The sequence below is a fragment of the Lissotriton vulgaris genome, unplaced genomic scaffold (assembly GCF_964263255.1).
Source record: "Lissotriton vulgaris unplaced genomic scaffold, aLisVul1.2 SCAFFOLD_2525, whole genome shotgun sequence".
In the NCBI taxonomy this organism is placed as follows: Eukaryota; Metazoa; Chordata; class Amphibia; order Caudata; family Salamandridae; genus Lissotriton; species Lissotriton vulgaris.
The window spans coordinates 234,922-247,327 of NW_028247845.1; the positions used below are offsets into that span (position 1 = coordinate 234,922).

The 12,406-nt window shown below is 45.1% G+C and overlaps 1 protein-coding gene across 1 annotated transcript in view; it reads left to right on the forward strand.

Annotated features, from left to right (window-relative positions):
• Window positions 1–12,406, forward strand: part of LOC147665008 (killer cell lectin-like receptor subfamily B member 1B allele C) — a 189,054-nt gene that overhangs the window by 71,688 nt on the left and 104,960 nt on the right. The window contains exon 4 of the mRNA XM_086949823.1: window positions 873–1,030. Within this exon, the coding sequence (XP_086805949.1) occupies window positions 873–1,030 (158 nt within the window). The remainder of the gene's footprint in view (window positions 1–872; window positions 1,031–12,406) is intronic.

Below are 12,406 nucleotides of genomic sequence, written 5' to 3' on the forward strand. Positions count from 1 at the left end.
TGTTACTAACATGATGTTAGAGAATTATAAAATATAAAACACTTACCTTGGCTTCCGTCCCGCGCTGACTCCCGACTCGATGTCCTGTCCCAAGACTGCAGACTCCCGCGCGCCATCCTGGATTTTTTTTTGAATGCCTCGTCACTGAAGGCTGCAGGCAGCCTCCCTCCCCTCCATGGCAGCCGGCGCTGATTGGTTCGGCCGGCTGCCCTAAATACGTCATTCCTCTTGCTCTGCATGCTGCAGAACAGAGAGTGGGAGGAGGCTTGGGGGAGCGGCTTGCCAACTGTTGCTAATACTGTCTGTTTGGACAGCCTCTCAGGCTGTCCAAACAGTCCGTATTCACAACATTGGGCAAGCCACTCCCCCAAGCCACTCCCCCATGCCCTGAGGCTCGAGCAAGTTTGCTGACTGATTTCTCGCCGTGCGAGAAGGGCAGGCAGAAACAAATGGTAGTTATAAATAAATAACTACCATTTGTTTCTGCCTTCTTCTCGCACGGCGAGAAAACAGGGGGGGCGGCGCCCAAACGCCCCCACGGTAAAACCGCCACTGTTAAAATTACTTACAGAAGTGGATGATATACAAGGAGCCGGATGGAGACATTTGTCTCTGAAAACAAGAGCCCGAGTTTAATTGGTTTGCTTGTTCTTTGCAATCCGTTCTTAGGTTTGCCTTTGCTGCTGTTGGGTTGAGTGAAGAGGTTAAACGAATAATGAGTTCTTTTTTGCATGAAGTTACTCTGACAAAAGGTACCATAGTGGCGGTTTACAGTTTTGATACTTCTCAAATAACTATAGCTCCAAAAACGATCATATTTATGTCTTAATGATGTAATTCAGTTTCATGGCTTCCCTTCCCTTCCTTGACAGGCCCTGACTGTGAGCGGTGCCCGAAGGACTGGCTGCTCCATGGTGAAATCTGTTATTACTTCTCAAAAGACAAAGAGGTTAAGACCTGGAGCGAGTGCCACGAAGACTGCTCTTCAAGGAGCGCGCGCATGCTAGTGATTAAGGACCAGGCACAGCTGGTGAGTAAATCAATGGAGATTCAGGACAAGGTTCAGATGGTGAGAGATTAATACAGGGCCAGGGGGAGCTGTTGAGGTGTTAGTGAAGCAGAACAAAGCAGAGCTCGTAAGGCGTTAGTGATACAGAACAAAGCAGAGCTCGTAAGGCGTTAGTGATACAGAACAAATCAGAGTTGGTAAGGTATTAGGGATGCAGAACAAAGCAGAGCTGGTAAAGTGTTAGTGATACAAGACAAAGCATAACTGGTAAGGTGTTAGTGATACAGAACAAATCAGAACTGGTAAGGTGTTAGTGATACAGAACAAAGCAGAGCTGGTAAAGGTCTTGGTGATACAGGACAAATACAAACTGGTAAGGTATTAGGGATGCAGAACAAAGCAGAGCTGGTAAAGTGTTAGTGATACAGAACAAAGCAGAGCTGGTAAAGGTGTTAGTGATACAAGACCAAGCATAGCTGGTAAGGTGTTAGTGATACAGAACAAAGCAGAGCTGGTAAGGCGTTAGTGATACAGAACAAAGCAGAGCTGGTAAGGTATTAGTGATACAGAACAAAGCAGAGCTGGTAAGGTGTTAGTGATAGAGGTCAAACCAGAGCTGTAAAGTGTTAGTGATACAGAACAAATCAGAGCTGGTAAGGTGTTAGTGATTCAGAAAAAATCAGAGCTGGTAAGGTGTTAGTGATACAGAACAAATCAGAGCTGGTAAGGTGTTAGTGATACAGAACAAATCAGAGCTGGTAAGGTGTTAGTGATACAGAACAAAGCAGAGCGGGTAAGGTGTTAGTGATGCAGAGCTGGTAAGGTGTTAGTGATACAAGACCAAGCATAGCTGGTAAGGTGTTAGTGATACAGAGCAAAGCAGAGCTGGTAAGGTGTTAGTGATACAGAACAAAGCAGAGCGGGTAAGGTGTTGGTGATACAGGACAAAGCAGAGCTGGGAAGGTGTTAGTGATACAGAACAAAGCAGAGCTGGTAAAGGTGTTGGTGATACAGGACAAATACAAACTGGTAAGGTATTAGGGATGCAGAACAAAGCAGAGCTGGTAAAGTGTTAGTGATACAGAACAAAGCAGAGCTGGTAAAGGTGTTAGTGATACAGAACAAAGCAGAGCTGGTAAGGCGTTAGTGATACAAGACCAAGCATAGCTGGTAAGGTGTTAGTGATACAGAACAAAGCAGAGCTGGTAAGGCGTTAGTGATAAAGAACAAAGCAGAGCTGGTAAGGTGTTAGTGATAGAGGTCAAACCAGAGCTGTAAAGTGTTAGTGATACAGAACAAATCAGAGCTGGTAAGGTGTTAGTGATTCAGAAAAAATCAGAGCTGGTAAGGTGTTAGTGATACAGAACAAATCAGAGCTGGTAAGGTGTTAGTGATACAGGACACATCAGAACTGGTAAGGTATTAGGGATGCAGAACAAAGCAGAGCTGGTAAAGTGTTAGTGATGCAGAGCTGGTAAGGTGTTAGTGATACAAGACCAAGCATAGCTGGTAAGGTGTTAGTGATACAGAGCAAAGCAGAGCTGGTAAGGTGTTAGTGATACAGAACAAAGCAGAGCTGGTAAGGTGTTAGTGATAGAGGCCAAACCAGAGCTGGTAAAGTGTTAGTGATACAGAACAAATCAGAGCGGGTAAGGTGTTAGTGATACAGAACAAATCAGAGCTGGTAAGGTGTTAGTGATACAGGACAAATCAGAACTGGTAAGGTATTAGGGATGCAGAACAAAGCAGAGCTGGTAAAGTGTTAGTGATACAAGACAAAGCATAACTGGTAAGGTGTTAGTGATACAGGACAAATCAGAACTGGTAAGGTGTTAGTGATATAGAACAAATCAGAACTGGTTAGGTGTTGGTGATATAGAACAAATCAGAACTGGTAAGGTGTTGGTGATACAGGACAAATCAGAACTGGTAAGGTATTAGGGATGCAGAACAAAGCAGAGCTGGTAAAGTGTTAGTGATACAAGAAAAAACATAACTGGTAAGGTGTTAGTGATACAGAACAAATCAGAACTGGTAAGGTGTTGGTGATACAGGACAAAGCAGAGCTGGTAAGGTGTTAGTGATACAGAACAAAGCAGAGCTGGTAAAGGTGTTGGTGATACAGGACAAATACAAACTGGTAAGGTATTAGAGATGCAGAACAAAGCAGAGCTGGTAAAGTGTTAGTGATACAGAACAAAGCAGAGCTGGTAAAGGTGTTAGTGATACAAGACCAAGCATAGCTGGTAAGGTGTTAGTGATACAGAACAAAGCAGAGCTGGTAAGGCGTTAGTGATACAGAACAAAGCAGAGCTGGTAAGGTGTTAGTGATAGAGGTCAAACCAGAGCTGTAAAGTGTCAGTGATACAGAACAAATCAGAGCTGGTAAGGTGTTAATGATTCAGAAAAAATCAGAGCTGGTAAGGTGTTAGTGATACAGAACAAATCAGAGCTGGTAAGGTGTTAGTGATACAGAACAAATCAGAGCTGGTAAGGTGTTAGTGATACAGGACACATCAGAACTGGTAAGGTATTAGGGATGCAGAACAAAGCAGAGCTGGTAAAGTGTTAGTGATGCAGAGCTGGTAAGGTGTTAGTGATACAAGACCAAGCATAGCTGGTAAGGTGTTAGTGATACAGAGCAAAGCAGAGCTGGTAAGGTGTTAGTGATACAGAACAAATCAGAGCGGGTAAGGTGTTAGTGATACAGAACAAATCAGAGCTGGTAAGGTGTTAGTGATACAGAACAAATCAGAGCTGGTAAGGTGTTAGTGATACAGGACAAATCAGAACTGGTAAGGTATTAGGGATGCAGAACAAAGCAGAGCTGGTAAAGTGTTAGTGATACAAGACAAAGCATAACTGGTAAGGTGTTAGTGATACAGGACAGATCAGAACTGGTAAGGTGTTAGTGATATAGAACAAATCAGAACTGGTTAGGTGTTGGTGATATAGAACAAATCAGAACTGGTAAGGTGTTGGTGATACAGGACAAATACGAACTGGTAAGGTATTAGTGATGCAGAACAAAGCAGAGCTCGTAAGGCGTTAGTGATACAGGACAAAGCATAGCTGGCAAGGTGTTAGTGATACTAGACAAATCAGAACTGGTAAGGTGTTAGTGATATAGAACAAATCAGAACTGGTAAGGTGTTGGTGATACAGGACAAAGCAGAGCTGGTAAGGTGTTAGTGATACAGGACAAAGCATAGCTGGTAAGGTGTTAGTGAGAGAGGACAAAGCATAGCTGGTAAGGTGTTAGTGATACAGGACACATCAGAACTGGTAAGGTATTAGTGTGCAGAAGAAAGCAGAGCTGGTAATGTGTTAGTCATACAAGACAAGACACAGGTGGTGATTATAAGGATGATAAATATTTATAAAGTCTGAAACTTTGTACCCTAATAATGGTGTCCCAGTGTTGTTTAACTGAAAGAGTGAAGTTGTGTCCTTCAACAATTCCTGGAATTGCCAGTATCTGTTTTCAGCCTTGAGGGAAAAGGGGAGGCTTTTCCATAGCTTTGGAGCCAGTAAAGAAAAGGCTTTACCACCCTTCCTCTTTAGTTTAACTCTAGGAGTGGTGAGGAGTACAGCTTCTCCTGATCTCGGTGTCCTCCTTGTGGCATATTGCTGTAAGATAGGCCCATCTGACAAAAAAACTCAATGCAATAGACATGCTGTTTCAAAGTGAATTTATTGGTTTATTACTAGCCATTGTAACCCCTTTAGTGCAGCTGAAGCAGAATCATCGTTTCCCTTCCTATTATAAACTAAACTGCCCATTTTTGCACTTGAGTGTGTTAACTGGCAGTCCAATCAATCAAGAGGATTGTATAGCGCGAGCTACTGAGGAAATTGAAATTTTATATGGCCAATGTGTCCCCAGCATGTACCCCACGTTTAGTGTATGTTCATGTTACTCATGCACTTTCCCTCTCATGCCTTTAATAATAATGCCTCTGCATTTCCGTCCAACATTAGAATGTCAGTTACCAAGCCTTCCATGAAAGAAACGTTAATTCTGCACTGAGGCCTATGTTGCCAATGTATTTGCATGGTGCACGTTTAAAAGTCGAGATGAACCCGTCTTTGTGGCTCAGCCGAGCCAGGACCCGAATTCAGGCTCCATTTCTATTTCTATTTTGGGGTTTTGTAAAGCGCATGGTGACGCACAACGGCGTGTCCCCGCGCTGAGGAGCTACTTTATTCCTGGACCCTACAAAAGCGGCACACCTACTGGGCGAATAGAGCAGTTTTGAGCTTAGCTCTGAAAATTGACTCAGATGGCTCTAGTCGTAGCGCCATGGGCAGCTGATTCCATCTGGCGGCTGCAAGGTATCTAAAAGATCTACCCCCCATCCGAGCTCTGGATACCTTAGGGACATGCCTCCCAGACACGCTGAAAGCTGCATTTTAGCTTAGCTATGTATCCCTGACCTCTCGCATACTTCCTGCTTAGCCGAGAGGTGCCCAACCCATCCTGCCAAGACAGTATTTTGCTTACAGTTATCTGCTCTGCTCCACAGAAACACATTCCTGCTTAGTGAAGAAGGTAAACATAACCCGCCTGCAGAGATAGAGCCCAGCCTTTCTGTCTCCATTCAAGTGATTTACAGAACTCGCATCCATAGAAAGCCCATGCCCCCACATATTGCACGAAAAAATATATGCACATACTGGCTCTTAGTGATGAGCAACCTTTGCTCGAGCGACCTTTACTTCAGATAATACATCCTCCAAACTCAAGATATCATATAATATCAGTCGTGCAGGTCATCCTGACACTCAAGGCTTCTCTACTAGAATGAAAGTCAGCTCCCCCCAGCTTCCCCCAGTTCCATGTCAATTACACGTCATGACCAAGTTGCGCACACAAGTAGGGTAAAGGTTCCAGCTGCCCATGCAGACCCCCTCAATGTATCCACCCACCTATGACACACTTATGACTCCTCAAGAGAACGCCCACGTGCACGCCTTCTTGCACGCCCTTTTGCACGCCCATGTGCTCTTATCTCTCTCCTTCGCTTGCTCCGCCTTCTCTATGCAATATAATGTATGTTTAAATGTATAAATAATGTACTCTGTGAATAAAGTTCAGATGACGATCATTCCTGAACCTTAGTGGTGATGGAACCCGATTCTCCCTTAACTCGAGTTACTGAAATAAAGCCCTTTTGAATCGGACACCACGGACTCTGCCTCTCATTATATGCATGACCCATTGTTTAAGTATAAAAATTCCGACAGGGTAATATTTTATTTACCACATAATCTGGCCCCCGAATAGGGACTAGTCCCCTTCCCCACGCGCCGGTGATGTAGGTCCAGCCCTTGCCCCCTTTTTACAGCCGTGACGGACTTCAAAGTGTACACGCCAGCGGGTCTTCCTGCTTACTCCCTCAGGCCCACGAGGAGGACGGACTGCGACCAGGCATCCACACGAGGCGGTGAGGATTGCGGATCATCCCAACCAGAGCCCAAGCCGTGAGAGAGCAAGGTCCGAGGTATCCAGAGGCCCACCTGTTCCGAGGCGCATGCGCAGCACCGCAGTCACGCAGTATCGAGTTTCCGAGGCCTTCAAGTTCAGCTTCCCGGTGAGTACCGTTATAGGGAAAGCATATAGTTCAAGACGGGTTCATTTATTTGAGCTTGGTAAAGACGTGTCTGGTCACACAGACACGGTAAAGACGGGTCCATTTCGGTGGACACGGTAAAGACGTGTCTCTTTATGAGACCGGTATGGTTGTACTGTCTTACAGTGCATAAAGTTAACAGTTTTCAAGTTCATGTTTTTTTTTCCCCATGTACTAGTCAGAATGTATCTGTTTTCAATGTTTTAGCGTTGTAGTGTCAATGGTTGTTTTCAGTCTATTTTTGTGTATATTGCATTTTCGTTAAGTTCGTTTCAACATGCCAGTGTTTTCGAAATTACGTCAGATAGGGACCAGGAAAGGGATACTCGAAGAGTCAATTCCCGTCCCGCCTAGAGACACACCTGGTCATTTTATGTACCAGAAACATGGGCTAGATGCCATATTGTTTTTAGACTTGTGGGTAGATTACACGAAGGATCTAGAGGAGAAGTATAGATAGCCTGCTTCAGGAACATGGGATTCTGAATGCATTATGAAAGTAGAGGAAGCGCTGTGGAAAAGGAAAGTAAGACCGTCCCAGAAAGATGCCATTGAGTTATGGCGTAAAGAGTCACATAGGAGAGCAGAGAAAGAATTCCACCAGGCAGAGAGAAGTAAACACGCAGCGGAGAAAGCCAAAGAAAAGGAACTGCGGGAAGAGGGGGAACGGGTCAAGGCAGAACAGGCCGAAAGAGAAAGAAATGCCCTCGTTGCTGGTATTTATCCTGTCCTCTCAGAAGAACTAGCTAAAGCGACCCCCTCAGAAGTACCCAGTAAGTTGCCACCACCACCAGTACCCTTTAGAGTACGTAGAGCGAAGCCGACAGCAGCTGAGGCTTTTATTTCCTCCTATCTAGAGGAGCCCGCACCGGACTATGTAAACGCACAATTCCCACCTCCCCACAGTTTCCCTCCGCCCCCATCACAGGATCAGCTTCTACAGATACAGCTTCCGCAGGCCGTGAAAGAGGACGTAGGTCAGGGGGCAGTGGGAGGGGGGTCACCGCCAATGCCACGAACTCCGGCGGGGCCACCGGCAACGCCACAAACACCGACAACGACACAAACACTGCTAGGGTTAGGGCTAACACGTACGCCACCAATGACATCAACACCATTTAAGCATACTGTAACCGTTCCACGTTGTATATACGATCCAGTACCAGGCGAGGGTGCAATGCTCGTATATTCCCTAAGATTAAGACATGCTACCAACTATCTGATCACATTACCAGGCATGAAGGAACACCTAGACCAAATATACGATTTCATTAGAACGGGAGAGGGACCCGTCTGTATAGAGGAGGCCATGGAACAAAGGAAGGTGGAAGTTAAAAGCATGATTTTACGTTTTTTGATTAACTGCCTGATCAGGGAACAAGACCAACCAGACAACGAAGTAAAGAAGGGTCTGACTGATTGGAGCGACAACATATCTGCCGGTAGGCATGATAAACAGGGACAGACAGAATGTATGTACAGGAAAATACGAAAAGAGATCTTAAAAATACACAGGAAAGAGTCTGACGGGAAAGATGAGTCACCACCGGAAGATGCTGAGCACAAACTGAGGAACTGGACAAAATAAATTATGTAGGCAAAGCAAGACCGTTTGACAGGCCCATATGTCTCGACTACCGTAAACAGGGACATGCGATAAAAGAAAGATTTTCCCTTGAAAATTTATTCCAAGCCACTGAAAAAGCTCTGAAATGACGGGTAGAGAGCGAGAGACCCCACACTCCACACGAACAGGAATTAGTCTGGTCAGCCGTTCAATGGGTGTCCAATTCTAACATATATAGCAGTGATGTAGTGGCCCAGACTTTTTTGAGCCTTCCACCGAACGAACAGCGTTGGGCTGGTATTTACATGGTTCAACATTTGATAACGATGTATGAGAGTCAATATTCTGATCCCGGTCCCTTGTATAAATTACTGGACGATATCCTTCTAGACAGATGGATCGGCCTAGGTACTGATTTAATTAATGTCATTCTGGACCAACGACATAAGTACTTGACTTCTCTGACCACATGCATGCTTCCCGCCCCGCACCACGACAGAAAGAACTTGTACATAGACAGACAGAATCCACTACGAGAGGTGCATCCCGTCAAAAATGAAGCGGGTGAGCTTCAACGAGTGTATGTTTACACACCCTTGACGAAATTGGAAATACTGGAAATGAAAAAGATGTTACCCTGCCATGATAAAGACCCGGGGGGTTTCACCGAGAATTAAAAGATATTCTCCGCATCAGAGATTACACGTACGCTGACATTATAAAGTTATTGAAAGTACTGTTGCCTGCTGGTATTTACGAAAAGCTTAAGGAAAAAGACTGGGAGGTGGGGGAGAAAAAGATCAGTTGGGCAGTATTGGAGACAGAGGATAAAGGCCGGCACCCGGGTGTTGGTCTTGGGGAAAAAGCTAAAGAACTACCTGAACTCCTGATACAGGTCTTGCCGAGACTATTGATTACTAAAAAGGAAGATTGGGATGCTATTTCAGCCTGTAAACAGAAACAAGACGAGGACACAAGTGATTTCTATTCTAGATTCGAGAAATGTTTTTCTATTAATAGTGGCCTTAAGCCCAGTAGCGAGTCATATCCACATCTTTTCGTGAGCAAATTAGTAGAGAATTCCTCACCCTAGATCAAGAATAGAGTACTGAAGGTTGAGAGTACTTGGCAAGCAAATAGTCCTTCGCAAATGTTGCAAATGTTACAATATCACCAGAACAGAATTAGGGAGGAACAGGACCATGAAAAGAGACGCATGAAAGATACGAAAATGAAAGTGCTGGTTGCTGGTTGCACAATCGGTACCAGCCAATGCGAACAAAAAAGGCACTACACTTGTTACTGGGAACTGTAATTATTGCAAACAGCCAGGTCACTTTGTAAAAGATTGTGCTGTCCAGAAACACAATATAGCTACAGGCAAGACGAAAGAACGACCACATGTTCCAAGGCAGAATAGCACCCCACAGAACACAAACCAGACAGTAGCGACCTTACCAACCCCGCCGCCACCTGCTACTGCCCCGACACAAATGTACCAGTACACGCAGTCAGATTATCCAGAATACCAACAGTTCTCATGAAACAGCCTAGAGAGGGAAGTTGGTTTGCCCCTATTGAGGTGCCTGTTGATCAAGAGGGTCCCTATGTACATAGCCGTGTATTGGGAAAAGACAGAAAATTTCTGATTGACACAGGGGCGAGCAGAACTACCATCAGTCATGACGAGGTTCCAGGGGCACCCCTTTCAGGCTCACAGAATGTTTCCCTGGGATTTTCAGGAAAGCCTATTGTTAATGAAGTGTCGAAACCAGTTTCTCTAGGGGTCGGTCCATTGTCACGTACCACAGACTTGTTACTTACTAAGTCATGTCCAGAAAATTTGCTTGGTATAAAGACATTGAAAGAACTAGGAGCAGTTATATGTTGTTCTCCGGAGGGAGTACGACTATTCTTGCGGGATTTTAAAGGACATTATGTGTTGAAAGATTTTGACTCCAGAATGTACCACAGCACTTATGGGCACAAGGTCCGACTGACGTAGGTTACATGCACATTACGCCACATCGTGTCACACTCAAAACAGGAATAGTTTTACCACGAATCTGACAATACAAGTTACCACCTGAGGCCGTAGTAGCCTTACTGAAAATTGTTGACGAGCTCATTGCACAAGGAGTGGTAGTGGAGACTGACTCGAATGTATGTAATTCACCTGTCATCCCTATTCTTAAACGAACAGACCCTAATGCACCACCTGTTTACAGACTAGTGGTTGACCTTCGAGAACTGAACAAGTGTGTAGTTCCTCAATACCCAGTGGTACCAGACATTTCTTCATTACTGACTGCAATTGATTCTGAGGCAACGTTCTTTACTGTAATTGACCTGAAGAACGCCTTTTTCAGTGTCCCAATTCATCCAGATAGCCAATACCTCTTCGGATTCAGTTTAAATGGACGCAGCTTCAAATTTACGAGAGTTCCTCAAGGTTTGTCAGAGAGTCCTAGCATTTACAGCCAAGCATTAAAAAGACACCTGGACAGTATTCACATGCCTGCTAACACTGCACTGCTCCAATATGTAGACGATATCCTAATCACAGCACGAACAGAACCAGACTGCGAACATGCATCACTGACAGTTTTACACTTTCTGGCAGAAAAGGGGCACAAAGTGTCCCCTTCGAAGTTACAATTCTGTGCACAGCAAGTGGTGTACCTTGGACACTTGCTGTCCAAGAGGGGTAGACAGCTAACACAAGAACACATCCAGTTAATTGCTAACCTTTCACAGCCCAAGACACAAAAGGAAGTACGGGCCTTCATTGGCCTCACTTCATATTGCAGACAATGGATTCCCCAGTATGCCTATCTAGCCAAGCCACTTATACAGTTGACAAGACAGGAGGTAAGTATGGGCGAATTTTGCGGATTTGCGAACTCGCAATCCGCAAAATCCGCGAATTCTTGCGAATTTGCGGATTTTTTATTTTTTTTTGTGTTCGCAAGGATTTCTGCCAGTTCGCGAGGGTTTCGTACCAGTTTGCAATTGCGAACTTACATTTCGGCGCGCAACGGTCGCGAATTATGTTGTTTCTACGTCTGGTTCATCATCACAGGTTCCCAGCACCCTCTGTTTCACCACTGCAACCCTCTGTTACATCAATGCCACCCTCTGGTTCATCATTACTGTAGATTATGGGGGGGGAAAGCAAGCACACCAGCCCTGCTTCAACTGAGATGAATTAATTTGGGGTTAGTTTATTAATGTGTCACTGTTTTAAAATTCCAGTCTGGCACCTGCTTCCTTATCTGTAATTTTGCTTTCTGTTGCAGTGCATTTTTTTTCCCCAGGACCTTTGTGGCCTACTGGTAGCTATTCTATGAGCCTGCTGTGAGGGTCAGAGCAGGGTCATACAATTGTTGCAACTAGCAACTGAATTCTGGAGGGGCCCCAGTCAGGAAGCACTACCGGGAATTGTTACTAATGATGAGTTTGAACTCTTGCCCCTGCCTAGTGCTTTCAGTTTTGAAAAACTTGTTTTTCTGCAATTTCGCGGGGTTCGCGGGGCGCGAACACACGCGAGATCGGATTCGGAAGCCGCAAATTCTTGTGAATATGCAATTTGTTTTTTTAGCGGCGTGTTAGTTGGCAAGGTTTTGTGCGTTTTTGCGAGCTGCTCGTAGCGCAAGGCGCGAAGTTACCCTCGTGGTCGTTCAAGGGCGCAGCCATCTTGTTTGCCTGACGTATTTCCGTTTCCGGGCGCGAAGTGTAATCTCGCAAAGTCCGCGGCTTGCCAGTACAGTTTCGCGCGTGTTCGCAAGGAAAATCTCGCGCGAACTTACCCGCGTGGTCGTGAACGGGCGCGGCCATCTTGTTTCTCATTCATTGCTATGGTTCTGGGCATGGTCTTTGTATCCTCTGTCAATCTCTGCCATCCTTTGCTTGTTTGAAGTTTTTTTTGATCTATTTTACTTATTATCTATCCCTCTATTTTTCTATCCCTAAATTTTTGTGTTTACTGCTACTTTTGGTTAATTTTAAACTACTTTTGTAAACTCTTTTCTTTTCTTCTCTTCCCTATTCTATTTTCTTTATTCCTTTCCGCCCAGACCATGGTGAAGGGAGCCGGGAAGCATCCCGAGAAGGGGAAGGGTCCCGCACCCCGTGTCCGGCTCCCGTGCGGGCGTTTGAGGGGGGAGCTAGTGATGCCACGGGAGATCTTTACCCCGG